The sequence below is a fragment of the Furipterus horrens genome, unplaced genomic scaffold (assembly GCF_987537825.1).
Source record: "Furipterus horrens unplaced genomic scaffold, mFurHor1.1.pri manual_scaffold_2, whole genome shotgun sequence".
Classification (NCBI taxonomy): Eukaryota; Metazoa; Chordata; class Mammalia; order Chiroptera; family Furipteridae; genus Furipterus; species Furipterus horrens.
This window is the reverse complement of record NW_028327172.1, coordinates 2,407,597-2,434,806: the sequence shown is the minus strand read 5'-3', so window position 1 is coordinate 2,434,806 and position 27,210 is coordinate 2,407,597. Positions and strand designations below refer to the sequence as shown.

Here is a 27,210-nt window from a genome sequence, read left to right as displayed (position 1 = left end):
CCGGAAGTGGAGCGGGCGCCGGGAGCTCTGGGAGCCGCGGGAGCGCCGGGCGCGTCGGGACCCGGGGACCAGCCGCTCCGCACGAGCCCACGGCGGTGAGCGAGCGCGGCTTCCGCCGGGGGGGGGGGGTGGCTGGTTCCTCTCCGGCGCTCCCAGGGCGCAGCCCGGCCCGAAACGGGAAGGAAGCTGCGGCCGCCGCGGTCTCGCCGCTCTGCCGCTCGCGGTTTCGGGCGCGGGGGGAGCGCGGGCGAGGCTTCCCCGGGCCGGGGGCGCGCGGCTGGCAGAGGGGAGGGCCGGGCTCCGAGGGGAGGGGGTTCGGGGTCCGAGGGGAGGGGCGGGGCTGCAAGGAGGAAGGGGCGGCCGAGGGGCCCGATGGGGAGGGTCGCAGCGCCCGGGGGAAGGAGCCGGAGGTGGGCAGGGGGCCCTGGGCCCGCGGGTTTAGGGGGCGAAGGTGGGAGGCCGAGGGGCGGGGCTGGGGCCCTGGGCTCGGTTTCGATCGGGAGGGGCCGGGGTCCAGGGGCGGCTGTCGCGCCGGGAGGGCCGCACCGACCGGCCCGGTTTGCAATCAGGTCAGTGGGAGCGCAGCAGCGCGCGCAGCGGAGCGGCCCCGGATCGGGGCCGGCCCCTCCGGCGGGCGCGGGGAGTCACCGAAACGTGCTTTGGGGTGTTTGTTTTGTTTTTCCTCCTTCGATCGCCTCGGTGTTCCGGCGGGAGCGTGGTGGCCGCCGGGGGGGCTCAGGTGAGGCCCTGGGCCGGGGCTTCCTGCCTGGGATCTGTGGACGTGTCGGCCTCCGGGGAGGGAGTTCCATTTTGGCGGAACACAGCTCTGGAGCCTTCCCGGACGGCGCCCCCTCCCCGCGCTTTGCCAGGGGCGCACCGCTCGGGGCCTGACCGCCCGATCCCGCCCGGCCGTCCGGCCAGCCCAGCCCGGGGGGGCCCCTCCTACCCCTGTCCGCATTCCCGGGTCTGACCACGGTGAGTCACCCGCCCCGGGACACTGAGACGGCGCTGCTTCACTCTCCCGGGTCCGGAGACTACGCCCAGATACTCCAGGAGCCGGGAGGACGGAGCCCTGAAGGCGATCAGACCCGAGAGCGAGGGCCCAGGGGCGCAGAGCTGTGTTTGGTACTTTATCCCCCGGTCTCTGGGAGTTTACCCCCCACTGCAGCTGACTTAGTTGGAGCATTTTGATGAACTTACCTTTAAAATACGTGTGAATGAGCATAATGGGGGATTTGGACTCGGATCCCAGCCGCTTGGTAGGGGCTCAGACAGTGGGGTGCGCTGAGTCCAGAGCGCCGGCCCTGCCTGCCTGTGTTGCAGTAGCCAGGGGTCCTGGGCCGCCTGGAGCTGCCGTGCGGAGGTGCTGCCTGTCCCCGGTGTCGGGGTGCCGGCAGGCGCTTCGAGTGGACTGGGGCACGGAGACCAGGCGACTGGCCCAGGGAGCAGCCGCGAGCGGCCCGGCGGTGGGAGTGCCTGTTTGGTCTCTGGGTTTTCTGCTCCCCTGGCGACAGCGGGGTTAAAGCTAATTCTGCGTTCAAGGCCCCCTGGACGGGACTTGGTCTCTGTTTATGTGACCTGCAAGGTTGCTTCACATGCTTCACACTTGCGCAGGCTTAATCTGCACCGTGACATTTGCAAGGAATTTTGCTGTTAACGTATTCAGGATAGAGGTGTTCATGTTGAATTGGTTTGTTTGTTTATTTGGCAACAACTTTATCAAGATATCCTTCACATACGTACAATTTACCCACTTAGAAGGTACAATTTCCTAGTTTTTAGTCTGTTCACAGAGTTGTGCAACCGTCACCACAGTCAATTTTAGGTTAATTTCATCACCTCGAAAAGAAAACCTGTAAAGCTCCCCTCTCACCCCCACACCCCGACCCGCACCCCCATTCTCCCCAACGAAGGCTAACGTACTTTCTTTCTCTGTACAGGTTCCCCAGCTGGGGACATTTCGTAGAAAGGGGCTGTGTAACACGTGGCCCTTTGTGTCTGGCTTCTTTCACATGGCATGTTGTCATGAGTCACCCATCTTTAGTGTGTGTCAGCCCTCACTTGTTTATTTTTTTAAAGATTTTATTTATTTATTTTTAGAAAGAGGGAAAGGGAGGGAGAAATGGAGGAAGAGAAACTTCCATCTGTCGCCTGCAACCCAGGCAGGTGCCCTGACTGGGATCTGAACCAGTGATCTCTTGGGTTGCAGGCCGGTGCTCAGTCCACGGAGCCACGGCAGCCGGGGCCTCACTCCTGCTTATCACGACGAGTAGCTCATTGTGCCGACAGAGCAGGTGCCGTGTGCTTGCTCCATGGCACGGCCCGTCGGCTGGTTTTCACCCTGGGCTGGCGTGACCACGCTGCCGTGAACATTCCTGTGCTCGTTCTTATGTGGACACACTTTTTCATTCCTCTTGGGTGTCCGCCCAGGGTCACATGGTGACTCCGTGCCGGACCGCGTGTTCATTTTACACCCCCACCAGCGGCACGCATGAGCGTTCCAGTTTATTGTGCACATGCTCCCCAGACTCGTCACTGTCTGTCTTGATTTTAGGGGTGCGCTGCTGTCTCGCTGTGGTTAATGATGCAGAGGAGCTTTTCAGGAGCTTGTTAGTCATTTGTATGTCTTTGGAGAAAGGTCAGTGCAGACACTTGAAATGTGCTTCCTCGTCCTTTTCATTATTGACTTGTGGAGGGGGCTTCATGTGTTCTGGGTGCGTGGTGTGGACATGGTTTCTTCCATTCCCTGAGCTGTCTTTGCTTTCCTGACGGGGTCCTTTGATGCTCCCAGTTTTACGTTGTGTCCCATCTGTTCCTCTCGCCAAAGCCCTGTCGCCAGAGTCAAGGGCACGGAAACCCGTCCTTTGTGTTCCTGTACGAGTGTAATAGCTTTAGCTCAGACCTTCAGGTCTTTGCTACATTTTTGAGTGGATTTTCGTGTATGGCGTCAGGGGCCCGGAGGCATTATCATGGATCTGGAATGCACCCAAGGCTTTCATTGTTCAAACAGTTATTTTTTGTGATTTTATTTTTAAATTTACAATGTTGAGCAGGTAATGCGTGATTGTAGGTTTGAGCCCATCACCAGTGGCCCTCGGGCAGAGCTCTATGCAGTGCCCAGGGCGCGCTGAGCACCCTGCACAAGCTCGGGTGTCTGGAGGGGCTGGGGAGGAAAAGCAGCGAATCGGAGGGTGGGGAGCTCGGCAGGAGGCTGAGTGTGGGCCAGGCCAGCGGAGCCTGCAGCAGCCAGTTCCTGGCCAGCTGCCTGTGACGGGCTGGCCCCTGGGAACCGGGGGGCGGTACTCCCCTGCTCGGTGCTGCCCAGCAGTGCGGGGCCCGGCTGGGGCCGTGAGTAGCCTCGCAGGAAAGCTGGTGAGGGTAGCTGGGGAGTCGGAGCCTGATCCCTGCATGGAAACCGGATCTGTCCAGGAGAAACGCAGCCTGTTCTCTGCTCCCCGCGTTGGCCTGTGTCTGCGTCCCCTTAGCCGTCACGTCGCTCGGCTTCTCCCAGCCACGTGTGACCCCTTCCGGGAGAATTTTATTATTTTGAGCAACGTCAAGTTGTTACCGAGCAAAGGGGGCTTCTTTCACATGGCGACTTGGTATAAAACCCAGCAACTAGTGTTGAGAAAAGCAGGTCTCCCTCTACACTATTCCAGGTTGGCGGGGGGGGGGGGGGGGGGGGGCAGTGAGCGCACCTGCTCAGAGCCCTGTTCTCCCACGGGACCCAGCACGTCCCCTTACCTTGCTTAATGGCTGCCGTTGTATTTTTAAATCCCTGACAAGGGCCTGTGACTGAGTGGGCAGGGCGACCCTTGCGGGCCACCAGGGAAGCTCTGCACTGGCCCCTTAAGCTCTTTTGTCACCTTTCTACTGTCAGAACCCCTCCCACCTTCTTGGCTCCTGGGAAGGCCATGGCCATTGGCATAACTAAGGCACTGGCCACCTGCCCTAGACATGCAGAGGCCTCTCTCGGGTAAAAACAGCTGTGCCCCACTGCGTCCCCTCCGCCACCCCCAAACCAAGGCTGCGGGGCGTTCTGGGCACCCCTCTGTTTTCTCACCCTGTAACAAAATTCGAGTGAAGGGAAAGAGAACAGGAGGTGTGTGCTGGCGATCAGGCCACTGTGGTTTGGGTGAGAAGACACGTCACGCAGTCATCAACTTTGGAAACTTCGTGTTTCCTGTGGTTTTTCCATGGGTCTGAACGGTGGTGCGCTCTTTGGTTAGTAACAGGTGGCTCTGCTCGGCCTCCTTCGAGTTCTGTGTACGCCCTCGTCATCTGGGAGGGTTTTGGGGTATCTAGAAGGATCTCCGCACTGAGGGCCTGCCCGACCACCGGCCACGAGACCCTCTGAGCTTTACCCCCGGCGTCTGCTTGCAGGCGGCACGTCACCAGATGCCCAGAGAGCCCGCACTGGACCTCGCTTTTCTCAGCAGAGTTTGGTGAACAGCCTGTCACCTTCAGCCAGAAAGAAAGGTTCGTACGTGTGACCAGCCACCGTTCTGGCTCCTGGACGGTCGGTGGACCCCAGTCCCGCTGGGCTCGCTGAGATAGGGACCGTGGCTCTCCAGACTGCCCTGTTTGAACAGTGGGGTCGAGCTCCCAGGGTGGCCTATGTTTGGAAAGAGGAGGGGATGGCGGAAAACTCTGGAGTGGAGGAACGGGGGAGGGGGGCGGTCTGGCCTCCCACTGAGCAGGGCTCTGCTCACGGTTTCCTGCTGCGTCCGCAAAAGCAGGGGCAGAGACCTGTGCTTTCACCTTCTTAGGGCAGCGGTTCTCAACCTGTGGGTCGCGACCTCTTTGGGGGTCGAACGACCCTTTCCCAGGGGTTGCCTAAGACCATCGGAAAACACGTATGTAATTACATATTGTCTTTGTGATTAGTCACTATGCTTTAGTTATGTTCAATTTGTAACAATGAAAATACATCCTGCATATCAGATATTTACGTTATGATTCAAAACAGCAAAATTATAGCTATGAAGTAGCAACGAAAATAACTTTATGGTTGGGGGTCACCACAACATGAGGAACTGTATTGCAGGGTTGCGGCGTTAGGAAGGTTGAAGAACCGCTGCCTTAGGGGACATGGCCATCCTGGGCCTTTCTTTTCTGTTCCCTGAGGGGTTAGAACCACATGCAGGAGTGGGTGTCCCATGGCGGGGCAGCCCCTGCACAGGACCTTGTGGGGCCCCGGACAGGCGTGACCCAGGGAGGCGGGCGCCATGGGACATCACTGAGCTCCGGTGGCTGCCACTTCCTTTGTGAACCGCACCCTCGGGTGCCTCCCAGGTGGAGACCTAGTCGCTTTCCTCTAAAACCACGTCACAGAAGGTCACACCAGGGAGATCCTTGCAGGGCTTCGGGACACCTGAGCAGAGGGGAACGAGGGTCGAGGGGACCTGGACAGGGCGGGCGCCGCAGGTCCTGCCCCGCCGCGGCAGACAGCTCCCTGCCCAGGGTTCGCGGCAGGAGTCCCATCTGTAAACTTGAGAGCAGTGTCCTGGTTCCAGGGCGCTACTGCCTTGAATGCGGACTGAGACCCAGCAGAGCGGGTGGGTGGTGTCGGTTCTCAGGCCTGTGGGGGGCTTTTGTCCCTCCGGCCTTCAGGCACAAAAGCCCCAGGGAGGCGCTGCAGGGCCCGGGCAGGACTTCCGGGGGTGCTGAGCTGAACTTGCCTCCCATTGCCTCCTGGCCCGGGCGAGGTTTTGTTGGCGCCGGTGTGCAAAACGAATCCATTCTTCTCCGGAGCTGGGTTCTCCCTCTGTGGTCACGGACGGAGGCGGCTGTACTGGCTGAGGCCGAGCGGCGCAGGTGCTGGGGAGGGCGGGCGGCCTGTCCCAGAGCTGCCTGACCCGGGACAGGAGCGCGTGGCAGCGCTGCCGCCGGTGTGTGACCTGAAATGCGTGCGGCTTGTCAGTCCCGGGCAGGCAGGCCGCTGTTACGCTTCCAGTGAGTATTTGACATCAGAGAGGGGGCTCTCTTTGTTTTTTAAATGGTGGTAAAATACGGGTGACGTGCTGCATTGCCCTTGTGACGGTAAGTGTGTCCCTTCCTGGAGAGCTCATGCCCTTCCGCTCTGAGACAGAGCTGTCCTCGTGGATGAAGTCTCTGCACACGGGAGTCTTCCATTTTGCAGAAATGTTCTCATGGGAGCTGAAGCCAGGGCTTTTCTGGTGTGTTTCTGATGCCACCAGACCACAGTGTCAGCTACTGTACTGCGTCCTCTGGGGTCCTCATGTTTCTACCGTGTCACCTGGGCACAGGGGTCCAGGGACCCTCTGCTCATAGCCCTCCTGTCGCGTCTCAGGGCTGCGGCGGCTTTGGGCCGAGGGCATGTGCGTGGCCTGTGGCGGCCTCAGCCCTGTTGCCCTGCTCTGCCCCGCAGATGTGGAAGGCCTCGGCGGGCCACACCGTGTCCGTCGCCCAGGACGACGGCGGTGCCGACGACTGGGAGACCGACCCCGACTTCGTGGTGAGTCAGCGGTGCCCCGCCCCCTGACAGCGGCCGGCTGAGCCGTCCCGGGGGGCCCTGGCCTTACCCCGGGCTGCGGGCTGTGCCGACCACTCGCCTTCTCTTCCAGAACGACGTGAGTGAGAAGGAGCAGCGCTGGGGCGCCAAGACCGTGCAGGGCTCCGGCCACCAGGAGCACATCGAGTAAGGGGCTTCCTTCCGCGCTGCGTTTTCCGGATTTTGAGTCCTCACCGAGGACACGCTCCCTGAGTGTCAGCGCGGCGGGAGGGAGGGGAGAGAGACAGGGAGAGGGGTGTCCGTGTGAGAGGGGGGCGTCCCCCCTGCGGTGGCCTCTGGGGGCTGGAACCTACAGCGGAGGCGAACTGCGACCTTTCGGTCTGCGGGTGAGGCCCCACCACTGGGCCACTGGGCCACTGGGCCGGGCAAGGCTTTCTCGGTGCTGCTGTCAGCGATCTGAAAGGAGGGAGGGCGCTGTCCTCTTGCACCATGGGGGCCCTTGCCCGTCACTGCGGGCCCCGCTCATCTCGTGCCTGGTGTTTACAGAGTGGCTGAGTCTGAGGCGTGGCCTTTGTGCCTATGTGTGCGTGCACACGTGTGCACATGTGCGTGCGGTTCTGGGGAGCCCGCTCCCGGTGTGGCGTGTACCGAGGCGCACGCCGGCCCGAACGCTCTGTGCGAAGGCCCGTTGCCGACCCAGGCGAGGGCTTCGAGCGCCTTTGGCCTGAGACGCCGCCCCTTCCTCTTACAGTATTTTATTGTCCCCGGACACTGAGCTGTGGTCCGAGCACTGCGTTCTCACGAGAAGCTCAGAACAAGAGGACTGAGAGGCATGTCATTGTCCCTCACGAGGCACTATCTTAAACTGCCACCTCTAGGGTCGTTTCCTTCTCAGGAAGTGTAGAAAAAAGGAACTCTAAAAAAAACTTCTTAAAAATTTATTTTGAGAGGTGTGGGGGAGGGAGAAAGAGAGGGATAGAAACATGGATCGGTTGCCTCTCGCACGCCCCCAGCTGGGGACCTGGCCCGAGACCCCTCGGCCTGTGCCCTGACTGGGAATAGAACCAGCGGCCTTTCAGTCTGCGGGCCGGTGCCCAGTCCACTGAGCCACACCAGCCAGGGTGAAAAGCAGTCTTTCCAGTGTGCTCAGACTTGCCTTTTAGGCTGCACTGGGTTCGGGGCACACTGTCCCCAGGAGCTGCTGGGTCATTGCGGATGGAGAGTTGTCCTGCCAGCTCCCGAATCCTTGCAGTGAGTGGAGGCTGCTCTTGTCGGGAAGGCTCATCCACACGAGAAGCGGGGTGCAGGACGGGTGCCCCACCCTGGCTCGCTTTGCCTGTGCCCTGCACAGGAGCCCTTCAGAACGTCCCTGGATGGGGGTTAGCCAGAGGAGCGGGGCCTGGGAGCCGGCTTGGGTCTGCACTGGACGGGGCCATGGGCTGTGGGATAGGCTGATTCCTGAATTGGTTGGGTCCCTGTTCCTTTTCTCTCTCCTGTTCCCCGTTTGGGAAACGTGGAGGGGAGGACGAATTGGGGAGCAAGCAGACGAGCAGCCTCTGGGTTGGCTGGACTTCAGGGAGACCTCGTGGGGGCTGGGACAGCCGGGGTGCCCTGGGGCCCCTCCAGGATTTCAGGAGCAATGTCTTCCCTTCTGCTCATGAGGGGCGGGGTGCTGTCCAAGCCTGCTCTGTCTGTCGGTCCCTCTTGTGGGATTGTTGGCCAGATGTGGAAGGTGTGGCGTGGCGTCCCTGGGCAGGAGGGCCCAGTGCTGAGGTGGCTTCACGCTCCTCTGGGTCCCCTGACAGTGACAGCGTAGAGGCTCCCCGGCCTGTCCACGTTGGCCCACATCTGGGGACGTTCCCCTGTCCCTGGTGTGTTAAGTGGAAAAGGCTTTGGGGCGTAACCCCGAACATCTTCCCCTGTGCCTTTGAGTGGGTGAGGAGCTGGGGCGCTTCAGGTGCAGGGCAGCTGAGCGTTCTGTGCCGCTGGGCTTTTACCGGTGTCCCTGGAGCACCGTGAGGGACGTGGGCAGGGCCTCCCCTGCCTCGGGCGCTCTCGACAGGACCGGGCTCCCACTCGGCGGCCCTGAAGCCGAGTTTTCTCTCCGTAGGCAGTGAGCGAGGAGAGCTCATATTCCAGGGTGGGGGGGGCGCGCTGCGTGCGGGCAGGCCTGTCGCCCTTCAGTGGCCTCGCTGTGGCTCGGAACTGCTGAGCACACGGCGCCCTGGCTGGGCCCTGCGGGGAGCATGGGGTGGGCAGGGGTCAGGGCCCTTGACGTGCCCGTGTCTGACCCCGTCCCCACCGCGTGCGCCCCCCCAGCATCCACAAGCTGAGGCAGAACGTGTATCAGGAGCACCAGTCCCTCAAGGAGAAGGAGCTGGAAACGGGGCCGAAAGCCTCCCACGGCTACGGAGGGAGGTTCGGCGTGGAGCAGGACCGGATGGACAAAGTAAGTGGCCGGCGCCGTGCCGGCTCCCAGCCTGCTCGGGCCGCTCCCCGGGTTGGCGCAGCTGTCCCTGGGACCCGGTCGTCACATCCAGCTCTGAGTCAGTTTGTTGAGGACGAGATTTGCCACAAGGTGTCCTATGCCGGTTCATGTTCCTTTGAGAGGCTTGCGGTACTGAAGAGGACTGAGGGGTGGGGGCCCCGGCGCGGGAGGCGGCCCCCAGGGACCAGCCCTGGGCTGGGACAGCATCGTAGGCGTCGGCGTCCCCACCGCCCACACCTCCATGTGCCGGCTCTGTCGTACCACATGGGGACGGGACAGGGACCCGAACCAGGTCTGAGGGCACCTCGTTCACATCGTGGGTGACAGTGCAGCCTTCAGACGTGCTGACATCCTTCGTGCACTTAGTGACCTTCAGGGGGCGGCCTGGCTCTCCGCACGAAGTCTGACCGCCAGGCCAGGGAGAGCACTCGCCCAGCGGATGGGCCGTGGACCGGGCAAGCGCATGTTCCTGGTGACGGAGGTGCTGGTGGGACAGTGCAGTGTCAGCAGTGCCAGGCGTGGGGTGGCGGTGACGTCTCCCCAGGGGGGAGGATAGCGGGCTGTCAGGTTTGCCTGCCTGGCTGGGCAGCTCCTTCGTTCTGCTCCGCCCCAGGGCGGGGGGCGCAGCCGGGCGCACGAGCGGCTTTGGGCCCCCAGTCGTCTGCCTCCCATCTGGGGGGACGAGCGTCCACTGGTATCGGGTTCTGCTCTGTAATTTCATGCCCGTCCCCAAGCGCGGCTCGGATTCAGCGTCTGTGCTGTCAACCACGGAGCAGATGCGTGAGGCCCATGGGCCTCCGAAGTCGTGCCCAGAATCAGCCCAGGGCTGGGGCGAGCGGCAGGAAAGAGACGGGTGTTTGGCGTGTGGCCTGACGCCGAGGCAGAGGACGCGGGCAGCCGAGTCACCTTCGGATTCTGAAATGAAGTCTGGCAGCTTTCAGCGGCGCAGACAGGCTGACCTCGCACGTTCCGGGTGGTGGGAGAAGCGGCAGGCGGGGGCCTGAACCCCGCAAGGCCCTTGCCCTGGGACCGTGGGGGCTCAGAGCAAAGAGGAAGTCGTGGGCCCGCAGGCCCCGAGGGGAGGAGCGAGCTGTCGAGGACGGGCTGGCTGTCGGCCGTGATGCTGCTGTCGAGGACGGGCCGGCTGTCGGCCGTGACGCTGCTGTCGGCCTGGCTCCTCTACAGCTGCCGCACCTGGGGGCCCTCCTGCCGCCTGGGTTCCCCCTGTCCTCGCTGCTGCCCTCCATGCCGTCCTTCCCACAGAGGCTCAGCGGGGCTGGGGCGCGTCCTCCCCTTGTGCCCGGTCTGGCCCGCGATGGCTCCAGGAGGGCATCTTGGGGGAACTTGGAGCCGCCCTCTGGCCGACGTGGCCGTGGCACGTGGGCGGCTCGGGGACACGCTCTCACGTTCCCAGTGGGCGCCGCCGGGTGGTCACTTCCAAGGTGGACCCAGTGGGGCTGCTGCAGGCCCGTGGTCCCCTGTGCCCAGTGCACCTTTGGAGAAGGTTAGCTGCCCGCCCACGTGGAAGTGACTGAGACTCAAACGCAGGCACGCCTGGCTTACAACATTTGTAACTTGTTCTTTTAGAAATTGAAAAAAAAAACAAAAAGCCTGAGATCCATGTGTTGAGAATTGGGGAATATGTGGCAGAGATTTCCAGAAAAACCCGTTTTGGAGGAGCACACGTTTGGGAGGTGCAGTGGCTGTCGGGTCCTGTGCATGCTCCTCTCAGGCCCAGGTGGCCGTGGTCGCCATGCAGGCTCCGTCCCTCGTCTCAGCCACGTCCTAGTCCTGGGGGACGCTGGGCGCCCGCCCAGTGCTGACGGTCACACTACGGTCACAGGCACTTGGGAGATAATCTGTTTCAGTCAAAAAGCTGGAAAAACGCCACGTTGTCACTCTGGTCCCCTTTCTAGACCCGTTTTCTTGCAACTTCTCTCTGAGGAGACTCATGCTGGCACCTGCCTCGGCGCCCTGCTCTGGCCGCGTTCTCCGCCTGTGAGCCTGCAGGCCGCGCGGGCCGGCTCCGCCGCAGGTTTTCGGAGCCCGGGGCCTGGGGCTCTGGCAGTCAGCTGTGCGTGTCAGCTCGGCAGCCCCGGTCACCGGCCGCCGCCCCGGCGCGCAGGAGGAGCGGGCCCTCTGCGCGGCCCACGGGGCATCAGCCATGTTGTGGGCCTGCTTCCGTGACACCTGCCCCCGCTTTGGTCTGCTGGGGCCTCTGACAGGCCCTCCCTGTCGCCGGCGGTGTGGTGGGGGCACTTCCTGCACTGGGGCACGTGTGTCCTTGCTGCCCTCGAAAGGGTGTGTGACAGCTGTCCACTCTGACCTGGGAGCCGGCGGGGCGGTGAGGCTGGGCAGGGCCGGGGCTGCCGAGTTGGGGTCGTAGTCATTTCAGGTGTGTGGACCCTGGGCGCTCTGGGGCGGCCGTGGACCCCGGCCCTTGTGCCCCAGCAGCGGCCGCGGGCACCCATGTTGATGATGGGCGACCGGGTGCCAAAGCGCTGTGCTTGCAAAGGGCGCAGTGCCCAGGCCGAGGGAGCAGGGGCCACGCCCTCGGTCCCCAAGGCATCAGCAGCACCCCCGCACAGTCATTCCCACGGAGCGCGATTAACAGGGGCGCCTGCGCGGCCGCAGGGGGCTGCCCTCCGAGAGCCTGCGCCGGGGCGGGTCCGCTGCGGCCACGAGCGGGGCCTCTGACTCTGCGCCCCCGTTGCAGTCGGCCGTCGGCCACGAGTACCAGTCGAAGCTGTCCAAGCACTGCTCGCAGGTGGACTCCGTCCGGGGCTTCGGAGGCAAGTTTGGTGTCCAGGTGGACAGAGTTGACCAGGTGAGTGATGTGTTGGGAGCCAGGGCTGGGGACGGGGAGGGGCCGCTTCCTGTAGGTCAGCGCTTGCTGCCGCGTGCCCGTGGTGTCCGCTGGGCCTCTCGAGGTCCCATGGAGGTGTCTCCTGCTCGGGGACATCAGGGGGTCTGTCCGCGCCGAAGGCTGCCCGGCCCCCACTCCCGCGGCCCTGCGGCGGCCGGCGGGCTACGGGAAGAGGCGGGAGTAGTTCAGTGTAAGGGCCTTCCTCGGCGTTGCTGCAGGAACCCCGTGTTCGTGTCTGCTCACCAGACGGACTGGGACACCTGAGGCGTGCCCAGGAATGTGCCGGCAGGGACCACTTCTGTCACCCTCGCTGCTCGGTGTCACTGTCACGGGCGCTTTCACAGCCCGCACGGCCGCGTGGTGTCACCTGTGGCGCTGCACTCGGCCTGCAGGCACGGTGCGGGTGGCCCAGGGCCCCGGCCCGTCATCTCGCCCTCTGACTCAGTCACCCGTTTCCTGTGGTGGCACTTGAGAGCCTAGACGTGGGAGCGGGACATCTGTCTGTCCTGGCCCGGCTGCCTCTCAGCCATGGTGTGGGAGACGGGGGGATAGTGGCGTCCGTCCCCGGGGCTGGTGCCCTGCTCCTGGCCGGCGTTACAGGCTCTCAGCAGGGCTCCTCTGAGAAGCCCGTCTGTGAGGCGGAGGGGAAGCTTCCGAGTGGTAAGGGGCTGAAACCCGTGAGCGGCACTCGCTGCGCAGTGGCCGGCCCCGGGGTGGACAGGCCCCAGGGATGAGGCTCAGCCTGGTGGCCACGGGCTTCGATGAGCGTCACGTGGGGAGCGGATTCGAACACCAGAGCGCTGGGTGTCCATTGGACCTGCATGTAGCTTAGGGAGCCAAAGTTCGAGAAACAACATGGTTCATGTTTCTAAAAACCGCACGAGCCTGTGGATCAGACTGTTCGGAGGCACTTAGAAACGCGTCTCCCCCTTCCTTGTCCCGCAGTCTGCGGTCGGCTTTGAGTACCAAGGGAAAACGGAGAAACACGCCTCCCAGAAAGGTAAGGCGGAGGAGAGGCGGAGAGGGCTGCCCGGGGGCGGGGCGGGGCGAGGTGGCCTCCCCACAGCGAGGGTCACATGGTGTCCGCAGCTCCCAGGGGACCGGGGTGAGTGCACCTGCTCATCCTGGCGTGGATGTAGGAGACAGGAGGGTCGTTTCTGAGAAGGGCCTTCTGCGTAGCTTTCTGAACCTGCTGACCTTCATTGGAACAGCCCGTTTCCCTCCCGGGGGTGGGGGGCAGCTGCTTCTGCTGCCCAGTGTCCAGTGTCACTCGCGGGGCAGTGGGTGGCTTCCTGTGCTTTTTAAGACGTGTGCTTGGCCTCTGGGTGCGCCGTACCCCGCCTCAGCGTAACCAGAGCACCGGCATGGCCATCCCGGCCCTTGTCTCCCCAGACTACGCGAGTGGCTTCGGCGGCAAGTACGGCGTGCAGGCCGACCGCGTGGACAAGAGCGCGGTGGGCTTCGACTACCAGGGCAGGACGGAGAAGCACGAGTCCCAGAAAGGTCCGTCCACGCCACCGGCCGTGGGGCTGCCCCTTGGTCTCGCGCGCTCGGGCCATGCGCCGGGGCGTTCATCCCTGGGCCGTCGTGGGGGCTGCACGCACGTGGGCTTTTAGCTCAGACGTTCGCACGCTCTTGGGCTTCTCAGGCCAGTGGGGCAGGTTTGCCGTGTTTGTAGCGATGGCTCAGTCGTCGCTGTGGGACGATCCGGTCATCCGTCCAACCGGCCCTCTTCAGGGGTAGACCTCAGGCGGCTTCCCATGTTGGACGTGGAGAACCAGCCCCAGGGAGCACATTCACACCGTATCTTAGATACACAGGTGGTCACTCAATACGTTCTAGGAACGGACTTGCTGGCTGCAGGGCATGGACTCGAACGTGTTGACCGCTGTGCCAGGTTGGCCCGAGGCCCCGTCGATGGTCAGTCACAGACAGTCGCCCATGGGCCTGTGTCCCGCAGGCCGAGACCCACACCCCGGCGGGGGTCCTGCGGGTTGGTCCTCGGCAGCGTTTGTTTTGTTGGCCTGCACATTGGCATTTTTCAAATAGATGCCAGCATTTAAAGATGGAGTGCCCCCATATTTAGAAAACTCAGGTTTCTTTAGAAAGAAAAACAAAAACTGGCGTGGGAAACGCACGGCCCTGCATGTCTCTGGGGCCTCAGCCAATAGCCTGAGGGCTTATCTCCTGTCATGCCCCGGCCCTCGGTCTGCAGCCTCCCCGACTGCCCATGCCCTCTCCACCATCCCTACCAGAACGTGCGTTCCCGGGCGGTGCGCTCGGACTGTCCCTGGGAAGTCGGGGAGCACAGGCCAGTGTGTGGGGCGGGCCTCAGGCTCCGCAGCAGCTCCCGGCCCTTTCGGAAGGGACTTGATCTTTGCCTTGTGCCCCATTCACGTGTCCACGGGGCAGCGTGCTTCTGTGTGGCAGGAACTACTTACAAAGGGCGTGGCGGTGGGCAGAACCGATGTGGAAAGTCACGGGAAGGGGCTCCAGGCGGATGCTGCTCCTTGACGATGTCCTGCTCACCTGCCGCTCGGGCTTGTCCTGACCGCAGAGCTCTGTGCTGTGCGGTCCTTTCATGCGTCTGTAGGGACAAAGGGCCGGTGCTCCGTTGTCAGCCTGGTGTGTTACTGCTCCTCGGGTTTGCATCGCACTTAAGTCGTGCCTTTAAACGTCCCCGTGGTCCTCAGTGGTCCTCCAGGGAGCCCAAGAGCCTTCCTGCCCAGTGCCGACAGCGCTCAGCGCCTCGCGCCTCCTGACCCTGTGCTGGTGTGTGAGCGGCCCTTCTCTGTGTCTAGATTACTCCAGAGGATTTGGTGGCAAGTATGGCATCGACAAGGACAAGGTGGATAAAAGCGCTGTCGGCTTCGAGTATCAAGGCAAAACGGAGAAGCACGAGTCCCAGAAAGGTGGCTTCAGCTTCACCTCGCCCCCCGCCCACAGCGTCGACGCGACGGGATCCCCGAGCGGGAAGGGGGCCCGACCTCAGCCGGCAGCCGTAGGCGTCTCTTTAATTCCACACCCGGCTTTAAAGCAGCAGATTCAAGAGCAGCCTCCCCACTCTGTGGGCTCTGACCCGCGGGTCGCACCCTGATGTCCGTGGACGTGACACCGTGGTGGTCCCGGCCTGGGGGCTTCTCCCATGGGTCCTGTCTGTGCTTGTTCACGAGACTGAGGCTGCAGGTGGGGCTGTTGCCAGCCGTGCTAGAGCAGGTCCCTCGTGGTACCCAGAGTGTGACCAGATACCCGGGAGGGAGGGCGGATGCAGGCGAGGTTCACATGAACTGCGCTGGAAACGCGCCTTTTCCCCGCTACCCCAGCTGTCCCCACACCCCGGCTCATGGCCTTTCTCGTGCCCGCAGACTACGTGAAAGGCTTCGGAGGGAGGTTTGGCGTGCAGACGGACAGACAGGACAAGTGCGCCCTGGGCTGGGACCACCAGGAGAAGCTGCAGCTGCACGAGTCCCAGAAAGGTACGGGGTCGCCGGGTGGGCGTGCTGTGTCCTCGCTGCGGCCCCACGCCTCGCAGCCGTGGGGAAACCCGAGCCCCTGGAGCGCACCCCTCCGCTCCTGTGTGGGAGGGGCACCCGGGTGCTCAGGGCGCAGGTCCTGGCTGTGGCGCTCCTTGGGTGCGGCCATGGGGGCGGCAGTACGTCCAGCCCGTGGCCTCTCGGTGACAAAGGGGACCACAGTTTGTGAAAGGAGACAGGCGCCGCTGCCTCTACGCAGAGGGTTTTCCGTCAGAAGGAAGCGCGCCCCTGGGGAAAAGTGTGGCCCAGACAGCCCCGCCCCGAGCCCGCAGCCGGGAGCGGGGCTGAGGGCCCCACCGCGCCAGGCTGAGTGTAACGCGTCTCTTTCTTCACACGCACAGAGACATGTCCCCTGGCCTGCAGCACGGGTAGGACCCTGGAAAGACCTAGAAGCATGGAGTGGCTTCCCTGTGTTGTTTTGAACATAGTTCCTAACCTGTTTTCAGAACCGGCTGGAGTGTGCGATTTTGAGCCTGCCCGTTAACCCTGCGAACCCACGTGTGACTGTCCGGGGGCCTGGGGGCTGGCTCGCGGCCCCGCGCTCCGCAGCGCCGCCCTCTGTTGGCCACGCGTGTGAGGCCTGCATGCGCTCCTGTGACTGACCGCACTCTCTTCGGGGTTTCCCCGCTGTCAGGCTGTCAGGCTGGTTTCGGAGGCGGGTCCCCTGCGCTGCGGGCTCTGAGGACCGGGAGAGGCTGGCCAAGCACGAGCCCCTGCCGGGCACCACGGCCCCTCCCCCGCCCGCCCCTCCAGCGCGGCTGCTCGGGCACAGGCTTCAGAGCCAGCCTTCCGTGGCCCCTGCTGCCTCTCGGCAGGGCGCTTAGGCGTTTTAGACTCTTAGAAAACTTTTTTAATATTCACCCAAGGACTTTTTAAAAATATTGCTTTTATAGAGGGAAAGGGAGAGAAACAGAGAGAGAAAAAAATATCAGTTGGTTGCCTCCTGCACGTATTCTGATGGGACTGAATCCGCAACCTGGGGACGTGTCCTGGCCAGGAACCAGACCCGCTGCCATTTGGTTTATGGGGTGACGCTCCCAACCACTGAGCAACACTGCCCAGGGCTTAGTCCCGGTTTTATGCCGGATCCACAGTAGCTTGTACCTTTCTTCCCCCGTTCACGTCTCCCACTGTGACCTTTGGGGCGTGTGTCAGACGTGATTACCATTCCCACCCCACAACATGACCAGTTTCTGGAATAGGGTGTCTGGTCTCCTAGCGACCTGCTATGGGGGTTCTTGCTGTCGACCATGACTTCTCTGAAGTCACCGAGGAGGCCGCCTCACTGCCCCGGGTGGGGGGCGGTGGGCTTGGCTCGGCCAGACCCCCCTGGGCCGCCATGGCAGCGAGGGGCCTGGGGCAGGGCGGCTCCGGGGGCCTCTGTGTTCCCTTGTGGTGGTGTGTTGGGCTCTGAGTGGGGGGCGTCCTGCGTTTTGGAAGACGGCACCTCTGTGCAGCCTCGCCCAGAGCCCCGCAGGGGGCACGCAAAGCGAGAGGGGGACAGGGACGTCCAGCCGTGTGCGCCGGCGGGCCGAATGGCACAGGCCTTTCTCCCTCGGGCAGTCACATGTTATGTCACCGTCAAAGTCTAGACTCGGAGTGTGGAGCCTGGGCACGTACGAGCTGCAGGGCGGCATCAGGGCCGGGAGCCCCGGTGTCCAGCCGGGTCCCAGTGTCCAGCGATGGCCGTGGCTCCGTGTCACGCTGTGGCGGTGTGACTGCCACACAGAGGGCGTTGGCTGCTAGAATTACCCCGTGGGATTTCTTTTAAAAAGCAGGAGAAAACCTGCAGATGAGCCTCCTCGGTGCCTGGAGGCGCGGTGGGCAGGGAAGGCGGTGCTGGCGGAGGGCTGCCCTGGCAGGGCCTGCTGCGTCCCTTCCTCCGCCGGCCGCATGACGGGGGCCTTGGCTCTCGCTGCGCTGGGGCTATTGCCGGGCCTGTGTGCACGCGCCTGCCTGCGGCCCCGGCCCTGTGCCCGCCCCGCGAGTAAGTGCCCTGTTGTGTCGCGTTTCAGACTACGCCAAAGGCTTCGGTGGGAAGTACGGGCTGCAGAAGGACCGGATGGACAAGGTGAGCATCCCCGCCCTGGGCCTCGTGTTGGTGGTTGGTGGGTCCAGGAACTGCTCCCGCTCAGGGCGCTGACAGCCGGGCCGCGCGTGGCCTTGTGTTGGCAGACGGGTGGACACTTACGGCTGTGCCGTTGCCGTGCGGGCGGTGGCCCACACATGCGCCAGGCCGTGTCTGGGTGGCTTGGCCCCCTCCTGTGTCCCTCAGGGCTGTGCCGGGAGGCACGGACTGTCCTTGGCTCCCTTTAGAGTCCGGGGCCCCCACCAGGCAGGCTCAGCGGGGGGAGGCTGGGCCGCCATCGCAACCCCGGCGTTGGGCGTGAGGGCCAGCACGAGGACTCAGGGTACAGTGGCACTAAACAAAACTGGAGAGCAGGTTCTCAGCCACACCAGCCACGTTAGCGGGGCTCCACACCACTCCTGGCGGTGGCTGTCACCTTAGAGGTGTGGGGACCCAGAGCACGTGAGTCCTTGGACAGGACCCTCGGGACGGCGTCCACCTGGAGCCGCTGCTGCCTCTCAGCTGTTCCCAGGGGCTCACTCCTCTGTGGGGCCTGATTCTCCCGGTCGGTCCCAGAGTCTTAGGATCAGACGAGTGTTCTGTGGTCCCCACTCCCACCACCGCGGAGCGGCCACACTGCGCGAGGCCTCCGCCCCTCAGGTCAGCTGAATGGAGGTGCGAGGCTGCCCTGCCTGTCCCTGCCCGGCCCGTGGTCACCGACGGAGGAGCTGGCCCTATGGCGTCCACTTCCACTGGGCTCCCAGCTGAGCCCTGACAGCACCAGGGGGCTCCACCGCTGGGCCGTGTGGCAGGGGGGCTGGGAGGGTCCTGAGGAAGTGAGTCGGAGCTCAGTGCTGAGGGAGCGCGGGAGGTGGCCGGCCACGGGGGCGCGGAGGCCCCGTGTGTGCGCAGGCGCGGGGCCCGGGGCGCCGCAGGGATGAAGAGCTAAGCGTTCTTTAGGACCGCACTGCCGAAGACTTGGGACGGAGCGCTGGTCGGGAGCCAGACCCTGGGCCCCGCAGACCCTGCCAGGGGCCGCAGTTCATCACAGGAAGTGCCGAGGGCGACGGACAGGCCCCGCGTGGAGAAGGCGCAGGCTGTCTTGGGGACGGGCACGTGGGGGGCGCGGGGCTGCGAGGCCGTGGTTTCTGCGGGTTGAACGGCGCAGCGATGTCAGGCCAGGGAGGTGGTGTTGGGGGACCGCTGACGGGTGTGCGTGGTACTGCGGGGGCTTGGGGTGAAGAGGAAGAGCAGGAGTGCCGCAGGTGGACGCTGTGCCCGCCGAGCTCCCGGGAGGAGCCCGCGGTGGGTGGGAGAGGCTGCAGCTGCCCACGGCTGGGGTGCCCGGGAGCCCGCGGGCGGGGACGGGCCCAGAGCCACGGTGCACAGGGGGGCGCAGGGGCCTGCGAGGAGGCTGGTGCGGGGCACAGGGCAGGGGCGCCCCAAGGTCTGGCGGTGCTGGTCCCAGGGGTGTTTCCAGGTGGGAGGGCCACCTGCATCCAGCAGTGCTGCTGGTGGTGCCGTGTCCCGGAGAGTGATGTGGTGGCCCTTGTCCTGCTGAGGACACTGGTTTGCGGTGGTTTGGGGGCGTTGGGTGGGGGCGGAAGGCTGGTGGGCAGGGTCCCCGGCCGGCGGGGAGGAGAGCCGTGGAGTTGGCTGGTTCAGGCCCGCTTTGTCCCCCGGGCTGGGTGGGCTGGACAGCGGTCGTCCGAGGGGTGGACGGGACCAGAGCTCCTGAGGGGGTGTGGGGAGGCCCCGGGCGGGGCTGGGGAGCGTGGTGTCCCTGGAGGTGGCCTCGGCCAGGACAGAGCGGTGGCCTCAGGCGGCAGGTGGAGTAGCCCGTGTCGCACGGTTGCGGTTTCTGGTGACGGCGAGACGTGAGCTGCCTCCCTGTGGAGCTGCAGGCAGGAAGCGCGGCCGGGCCGTGTGCGCCGTCGCCCCGTGAGCCCCGTGAATGCTGCGAGCGAGGCCTTCTCTCTCCCCCTCCCTCCCTCCCGCTTCTCCCCGTCCCTCCTGTGCAGCAGGGGGCTGAGCTTAGGGAGGTGCGGGAACCGCCTGGGTCTGGGTATCGTCCCCTCGGGCCTGGCCGATGTGGGTGTCCACAGGGTCGCACCCCGCAGGTGGCCCGTTGCCCTGGGATCCTCGGGCCCCCACTCTGCCACCCCCAGCCCAGAGTGGGTTTGTCGCCTGACCCTGGCTCATGGGACCACCAGCGAGTGTCCCCACGCTGCTCGTGGCTCCGTCATTGGCAGGACAGGGAGGTGGGCATGAGGCCTGGGGGCCCCTGGTTGGTTCTTTGGGAAGCTCCAGGGCAGGCTCGAGCGTGTGCATAAGGCGGACACCATCACACCGTCGCAGCGTGTGACCAGAAAGTGCCCCCTGACTCCCCGTTTCTGTCTTGGTAGAACGCCGCCTCCTTTGACGATGTCCCCGCGGTGACCTCCACCTATCAGAAGACTGTCCCTGTCGAGGCTGGTGAGTCCTGAGACCTGGCAGCGACATGCTGTCCCGGGGCAGTGGGGGCGGGGCCGCGGAGCGCGGCTGTTTTGCGTTCTGCCCGGGAGATTCTGTTCCCTTTGGTGGACGATCCACGGAGGCTCTGGGCACCTTTCAGCCGTGAGAGACGCTGCTTCCCAAAGCAGAGGGGCCTCCCCACCGCTGGGGCCTGCAGCCGTGGCCACGACGCACCCGTTAGGAGCAGGTGGACATGCCGTCCTCCCCTCACGTGTGGGCCCTGGGCCGGGCGTGCACGGCCCGCCCCCTAGGTGGCTGCTGCAGGGAAGGTGCCCTGCAGTCCGGGTTTTGGGGCACACAGTGCAGTCCCAGGGGTGCACCCGAGTGCCGTGTGGTCAGGGAAAGCGCTCCGCCTGATGGACGGTGGTCAGCTGGAGCCAGGAAGCGGGGCACCCCCTGTATTCACTGCGGACGCCCAGGGCCAGCAGCGCTCAGGGCCCTTGGGCCCATATGGGGGGTCCTCAGGAGCTTCTGTGGGGGGTGGTGTCATTAGTTCATGTAAAAATGATAAGACCGTCGCATATTAACAATACTTTTTACCTAAAAATAACTACAGAACGGAAATGCAGAAGGGTGGCACTGTTTTCTTAAAAACATTTATGTCTTTAGATTTTATTCTTAGACAAGAAGGGAGGGAGAAAGAGGGAGAGAAACATCCATGTACAAGAGTGAAGCATCCATCAGCTGCTTCTCACACGTCCCCACCCGGGAACCTGGCCCACAACCCAGGCCTGTGCCCTGACTGGGAATCGAGCCGGCGACCTTTCGGTTCACAGGCTGACGCTCACGCCACTGAGCCACGCCAGCCGGGGCGGGTGGCATAGTTTCGCATTTATGTAAACCCGCTTCCCATGGGACAGCTGACTTCTCGCCACTGCTTCTGCATTCAGGCTGTTGTTTGGGAGGATAGTCTGGGCCCCCGGGACAGGCACTTGGACGTGAGGGTGCTGCCAGGCCCGAGCAGTGTTGCGAAGGCGCCTCTCTGCACAGAGCAGCTTGTAACACGTGCGGCCGTTTGGAAAAGACTGTATCACTCAGCTCTGCTGACCTTCCCAGGGTGGAATTCCCTGTCACCGCACGGTGCCCGCCGGTGTCGCCGCCATCGGTGCGGCCGCGGTCTCGCAGTGACACCGGGGAGCCGCCGAGCTCCCGGCAGCGGTTGCGGGTCTTCCCAGCGTTCTGGTTTTGCTTATCAGAGAACACTTGTTCTTGGCTCAAGAGGCTGTTTGTTCCTTTGGGGGAAATGTCCGCCGTGTCCCAAACGTGCGTAAGTCAGGGGGTCCAGCTCAGAGTTGCCCACATGTCTCCTTGAGACGCCCCTGAGCCTCCTCATGCGGCAGCGCTGTGTGCGGCTTCCACCCCGTCACCCCAGACGGGGAGATGTGTCCCGGAGGGTGCCCCTCGGGGAAGTGGGGCCTCCCTCCTGAGCGCGGTAAAGAAGGCAGGGGCGATTGGGATAGAAAAGACGCCCGACGCGAGGCTGGTGGCGGTGGCGGCCGCCATGGGGCAGGCACAGAGGCCGCGGCTGCTTTGCGGTGGGGTGCTGGGCGGGCAGTGGGGGCGGCGGCTCTGTTCTCGGCCGGTCAGAGGCGGCCGGTTCCGTGGGGCTGGTCACCCCATGCGGGACTTCGGTCCACCCTGGCAACAGTGGCGTCTGATGTCCCAGGGGAACCTCTCCTCCCCTGCCCTTTGCAGCCAACAGCAAGACCAGCAGCATCAGAGCTAACTTTGAAAACCTCGCGAAGGAGAAGGAACAAGAGGACAGGCGGAGGGCGGAAGCGGAGAGGGCCCAGAGGATGGCCAAGGAGAGGCAGGAGCAGGAGGAGGCCCGGAGACAGCTGAACGTGAGTGAGGGGGCGCGGGGCCGTGAGAGGGGTGTGAGGTCACGGGGGGTGCGGGGTCACGAGAGAGGGGCACGGGGTTGCGAGGGGGCTGCCGGGCCAGAGAGGGGCACGAGGTCATGAGAAGGATGTGGCTGGGCTGCTGGGGGAGAAAAAGGCCATCGCCCTCACGACCCCGTCTGTTCTTTGAGGTTCCCTTGCCGTCCCTTGGTGTGTTCTGTGCCCCGCCCCTGCCCCCCCTTATCTTGCACGACTGCACGTGGTGCTGGAGCAGCTCCCCTCGGGGGCCCCCTGGAGGACCGGAACCCCGGGGCTCGTGGGCGTGCTCCTGTGCTGTCAGCCCCCACTGAGCAGGCCGGCGCCTGCCCTGCCCCCACAGAGGGCCCGGTTTCGTCCCTTCCCTTCCTTGGTCAGGAAACACGAGGCACACATTGGCCTCGTTCTCCGCGCCTCCCAGCCCTGGGTCCCCCTACTCAGGTCCTGTAAATGGATCCGATCCTGCAAAGACCTAGGCTGCACTGGCCTAGGATACTTGCACATGAAATAAACTTGGTTTCCTCATTATGTTCGGGAAAAAAAACCAGAAGAAAACACTCTCCTGCCTGGGAACTGAGGCTGAGTGGTCCCCTCCAGGTGGGCATTCTGCCTGCATGGTGGCGCAGGTCACCCAGGCCCCACGGGGGTAAGCTGTGCTGGGGGTCAGGAGGGGCCGTTGTCCTCATAAGACAGCACCGCCCCGGTCCCCGTTAGAGAGGGGCCATCGTTCCGTCCACCACCATCTGCCCTCCGGCCCCCACAGGTTTATGTCCGTTCTGCATGCAATATTCATTCACCGATTTAAGGTCCCCGAGTCTCGGTCCATTTCAGCATCAGCTCAGGGTGCGTTGTCTCGTCACCTGCGTCACCTGCGCTGGGTGATGCTGGGTAACAGTGGTGTCGTCGCCTTCCTGACTACATGGGGCACAAGCCAGGTGTGCGTGGAGGCGGCGGGAGGCTGGGGCTGCTGAGGTCCTCGGGCGGCTGGCTCAGCAGCGTGGCGGTCACTGCACAGCGGGCTGGCTCTGGGGATCTCCTGGGGCTTGGCCTCTGGCAGGGAGCGTGTGTTAGGCTTGGGTGCAGCCTCCTCAGGGTGAGCTGGGGCGTTCTGATCGGTGCTTCTTTCAGTTGCAGGAGCAAGCCAGAGCCCGGCAGCAAAGCCCGCCGGCCACCCCGCAGCCAGCTCAGGAAAGGCCGCCTTCCAGCCCCATCTATGAGGTCGGTGTCGGTTTGCGGATCAGCTCTGGCTTCCCAGGGACACCCTTCCCAGCTCCGTGCCACCCTGGGTAGAGAGGGACCCCTTCCACTCTGCAAGCTGCCTGTCCGGAGAAGGCGGCCCGGAGTGGAGCCCTCCCTGGGGCTGGGGGTCCCCCAGGCGCACACCCAGGCTCTGTCCTCCACGGACCCTGCGCTTGTGGGACGGGGTCCCCTCCTCGCCCAGCCCACTACCCCCAGTGAGGTCTCCTGCCGCTGTGTGGTCAGCTGGTGTCCGTCCCCTCCCTTGTTCTGTGCCGCTGGGACCACACCCTGGCACGGCTGCTGCTCTCACGTGCGGCCTGGCTCCCTGGCCTCTCTGGGTCTCTCTCCCGCAGCCCCTCTCGACTGTCCTGTTCTGGACGCTGTTCTTGGCCCCCTCTCCTCAGTCTTGTCATCGGTGCCTGTGTCCCAGGGATGTGCTGTCACCACCCCTTGGTGCCCTCGTCATCTCTGGGTGATGGCTGCCTCCCCTGCCCTCACCCACTGGGGGCTCCCGTTGACCTCTGCGCTGGGTCCATCCCGGCATCCTGCCCTCTGTCCCAGGGGCCACTGTCCTGGTTCACACCTGTCTTCTCTCATCACTCAGAGGTCTTTCGGTTGCGAGGGACTGAAACTGACTAAAGTCAGTGAGCCGCCAAGGGGACGCGGACTGGGGCACTGCAGGCAGGCAGCGGCCTGGCCCTTGGTCCCATCCCCACAGGGCCCTCCCCGTGAGCCACCCCTTTGCCTGCAGCCCAGCGCGGGGGCCTTGTGCCACCTGTCGTGATGCTCCGCTCTGGACGCCGGTCCCTGGGGACAGCTGCACTGACCTGCTGTCCTAGTGCAGAGGGCTGCCAGTGGGTGGGTGGGTGGGGACTTGCTGGTGTCCCAGGACGGGGCCCCCGCCGCGGACCTGCGTAGGATGCCCGCTGGCAGCCACCACGCGTCCCAGCACCGTGCCCTGACCTCTCACCCCCCAGGCTGCTCCCTTCCGTCCAGACAAACTTGCTCGAAGCAGACCCTGGGTCTGTTGCTTCCTTGCACTTTAGCCCTTGAGTGGCCCCAGTGTCTGGCCTAGAGGTGGTATCCTCTTTCCGCGGCCTCCGTAGTGACTCTCCTGGGCTGTCCGGCCCACACTGGTCACCTTCCATCGAAAGCCAGTGCCTGGCCCCTCGCGCTTATCGGGGCTGCTCCGTGTGTGTGTCTCCCCTCGGACGGACCTGGTCAGAAGCCCTGGTTTGAGCTGCCGTGGGTGCCGAGGCGTAGAAATGTCCTTAGGGCTCAGGTGCCAGGTGCTTGTGACCTGTGTGTGGCTTTGCCCCGAGGCCCTGCCCTTGCTTGTGGCCCGTGGGCCCCTTCCTCCAACCCTGAGCACAGCGCGAGGATAAGCCTGCCTGCCCGCCCCTGCTGCGGACCCTGCTGCTCCGGGCAGTGCGATGGTGGCCCAGGGGCTTGGGGGACCTCGGGGGGCGGCGACTGCCCCGGCCAGACTGGCCGTTCGGCAGCATCAGTTCCGACAGGCCGGGGCGGTGTTTCTGTAGGACCTGGGTGCTGGGTGCGAGGGCACTCGGGAGGTGGCACCGTGCTAACGCCCAGCTGTCCCTGAGGCCCGTGCCTGTGTCTCAGCCCCGCGGGACTAGAGTGTGTCTGGCCGGACGGGTCCTGAGAAACGCCCCGTTGACTCTGCACAGGATGCTGCTTCGTTCAAGGCCGAGCCGAGCCGCAGGGGCCCCGTGAGCGAGCCCGAGGCCACGTACAGCAGCGAGGCCTCCGACTACCAGGACGCCAGCGGCCGGCAGGGCCTGGCCTACACCCCTCAGGCCATCTACGAGGCCGCGGAGGCCCCAGGCCACTATCAAGGAGGTAAGGGGCCCTGCTCACCCCAGGGAGGGGCACCCCGCTCCATTCTGCTCTGCCGCTGTTCCCTGGGAAAACGGGCGCCGTCCCCCAGGTCTGACCTGCCCCCCTCATCTGCCTGTCCCAGCAGGGTCTGGCTCTAGAGCCCTGGGGACTTGGCATGGCCTCTGGGGGTTCCTGGGGGCACTGAGCAGGGGCGGGCGGGAAGGAAGGGGCTCCTGCCGCTGTCCTTTAGAGTAGATGCTCAGGAGTGTCCTCTAGGGCCCGGCTCTGGGAGCCCGTGTGTCTGGGGTTTTCCGAGGCAATTTCATACGCTCAGACCTCGGTAGACGTTTTAGTTGGACGAACACTAAACCCAGTCTGTTGGGCAGGTGCGGTTTCCTTCGGTCTCTTAGGACAGACTTGTCATAGGCCCCTCACCTCCTTGGACAGCAGGATGGGAGTGTCAGCAAAGCACATACCTTCTCCCCGAGGGTGACGTGAGGCCGGGACCCGCTGCCTCATGTCTAACAGGGCTAAATACGGGCACCTAAACGTTATCCACAAAGCTGGCAGGGTCAGCTCACCGGGTGGTGTCAGCGTTGGGAGCTGGGGTCCATCTGCTGCTAGCAGGTGCCTGGTGCCCACAGCCATCTTCCCGGGCAGTGTCCCGGGCTCCCGGCAACGGGCGGCTCACCTGCCCCCCTCGGGTCTTGCCTTGGTTTCTTTTCAGAGGACAACACCTACGATGAATATGAAAACGACCCTGGGGTCACGGCCATCGCCCTCTATGACTACCAGGCTGGTGAGGAGCCACTGGGGGCAGGGGGTGGGCTACCATGTCCCATGTCATGCTCCTTGTCATGTCACCGTCTCTTAAGAATCTGACTCTTAAAGCGCTGATACAGTGTTTACAAAATAACTTATTTTGGAGTTACATCAGTGTTAACAGAAATTCCATCTGTCTAGACACACACGCACAAGCACACCAAGCACACACGCACACGTGCACACGCGCACACACCCGTCACCTCAGTCTGCTCTCAGCATTCGAGGTCTGCAGGTGCCTGGGGGCCTGGGTGCTCGCAGCCCGAGGGAAGGCACCGCGTCCTCTCACTGTCGCCCTCTGTCCCCCAGCGGGTGACGACGAGATCTCCTTCGACCCCGACGACGTCATCACCAACATCGAGATGATCGACGACGGCTGGTGGCGCGGGCTGTGCCGGGGCCGGTACGGGCTCTTCCCGGCCAACTACGTGGAGCTGCGGCCCTAGGCCCGCCCGCCCGCCCGCCCGCGTGCGTGCCCTCCGCCTCGGGGCTCCGCGGCGCGGCTGTGCCGCTTGTGCGTTTAATGTCCCGCCCGTGCTTTGGGGGGCGTTCCCGCCGCAGGATCACTAACGCGCTGTAATCATGCTCTGAGGGAGGACTGGGGGCTGGTGGTGTGCATTCAGGCTGTTTTCTTTTTTGCCAAACTGTCACGTGGATCCACTTTGGGGACCTTTCCTTGGTCTGAGTCATGCTGTCCTCGTTCGTCCCCGTGGTCAGCAGGCGGGACCTCTCCCTTCGTCCTGCCGCTCCAATGATGGTCCAGTGGGTGTCAGGCTGGAATCACCGTCCCGGGAAGGGAGGAGGAGGGAGGGGCCCGGGAGAGCCGGAAGCGCCTTTCGTGTGGGAAACCTCGCAGGACTGGAGTTTGGCGAGGACCCGGTCTCCGCGCAGCATCTCCCGCCTCGCCCTCGGTCCCTCACGCCTGGCGCCTGGCCGCAGGAGGGCTGCTGAGCCCCTGCCTGTCCCCAAGGTGCCGTGTCACCGGCCCTCAAACACCGCCCTCCCGAGTCTGCCGCTCAGGCCCAGGATGGCCCGGGGTTGCAGCCTGTGCCCGGCTGAGGCCACTCGGACCCGGGTCTGCTGCGCGGGAGACGGCTCCTCTGCTGTGGGAGCGCCCGTGCCCTCTGCACCGGCTGCCGGAAGCGTCTTCCCCATGAGGGGTCCTGCTCTCTTTGCCAAAGTGTCACCTAAAATGACAATAAAACGGGATGGACTGGCGTGACTAACAATACAGCGCGAGCGGCGGTGCTCTGAGCCAGGCTGTCCCGGGGCGGCTCCGTGGACCCTGCGTGGGGCGCGCGTGGGCCTCTGCGGGGCCTTTCTGGGGCGCGTCGGGGCCGGCAGCAGGTTTCCCTTCCGGGGCCTTTCTGCAGCGTCCGCTTCACACTAGGTCGGGTTTATATGCAATTATTGTATCTGATTTCTGTAGCGCACCTCATAGGTATGACTTTTGTAAATTAAATATTCAGAATAAACTCTTTTGGATCCA

General features: G+C 64.0%; 1 protein-coding gene across 5 annotated transcripts; it reads left to right on the top strand.

Moving 5' to 3' along the window:
- Window positions 1-27,210, top strand: CTTN (cortactin). 5 transcript variants are annotated; one of them, XM_090257231.1, is made up of 18 exons: window positions 1-95; window positions 4,384-4,479; window positions 6,392-6,478; window positions 6,588-6,661; window positions 8,795-8,924; window positions 11,680-11,790; window positions 12,775-12,829; window positions 13,222-13,332; window positions 14,631-14,741; window positions 15,195-15,305; window positions 15,704-15,730; window positions 17,378-17,433; window positions 19,836-19,905; window positions 21,640-21,788; window positions 22,956-23,039; window positions 24,749-24,920; window positions 25,627-25,698; window positions 26,031-27,210. In XM_090257231.1, the coding sequence occupies exons 3-18, from the start codon at window positions 6,392-6,394 to the stop codon at window positions 26,165-26,167; spliced, it is 1,557 nt and encodes a 518-aa protein (XP_090113357.1). In that variant the 5' UTR covers window positions 1-95; window positions 4,384-4,479; the 3' UTR covers window positions 26,168-27,210. The 5 variants fall into 5 exon arrangements, with proteins under 5 accessions (XP_090113357.1, XP_090113339.1, XP_090113372.1 ...); XM_090257213.1 differs by having other exon boundaries at window positions 22,950-23,039; XM_090257224.1 differs by lacking the exon at window positions 1-95 and adding an exon at window positions 751-1,125 and having other exon boundaries at window positions 22,950-23,039.

Coding starts and splice junctions, on each gene's coding strand:
- CTTN (XM_090257213.1), top strand. CDS start 6,392: ATGTGGAAGGCCTCGGCGGGCCACACCGTGTCCGTCGCCCAGGACGAC. Junction 14,742..15,194: donor GAAGCACGAGTCCCAGAAAG/GTGGCTTCAGCT, acceptor TCGTGCCCGCAG/ACTACGTGAAAGGCTTCGGA. Junction 17,434..19,835: donor AGAAGGACCGGATGGACAAG/GTGAGCATCCCC, acceptor CTGTCTTGGTAG/AACGCCGCCTCCTTTGACGA.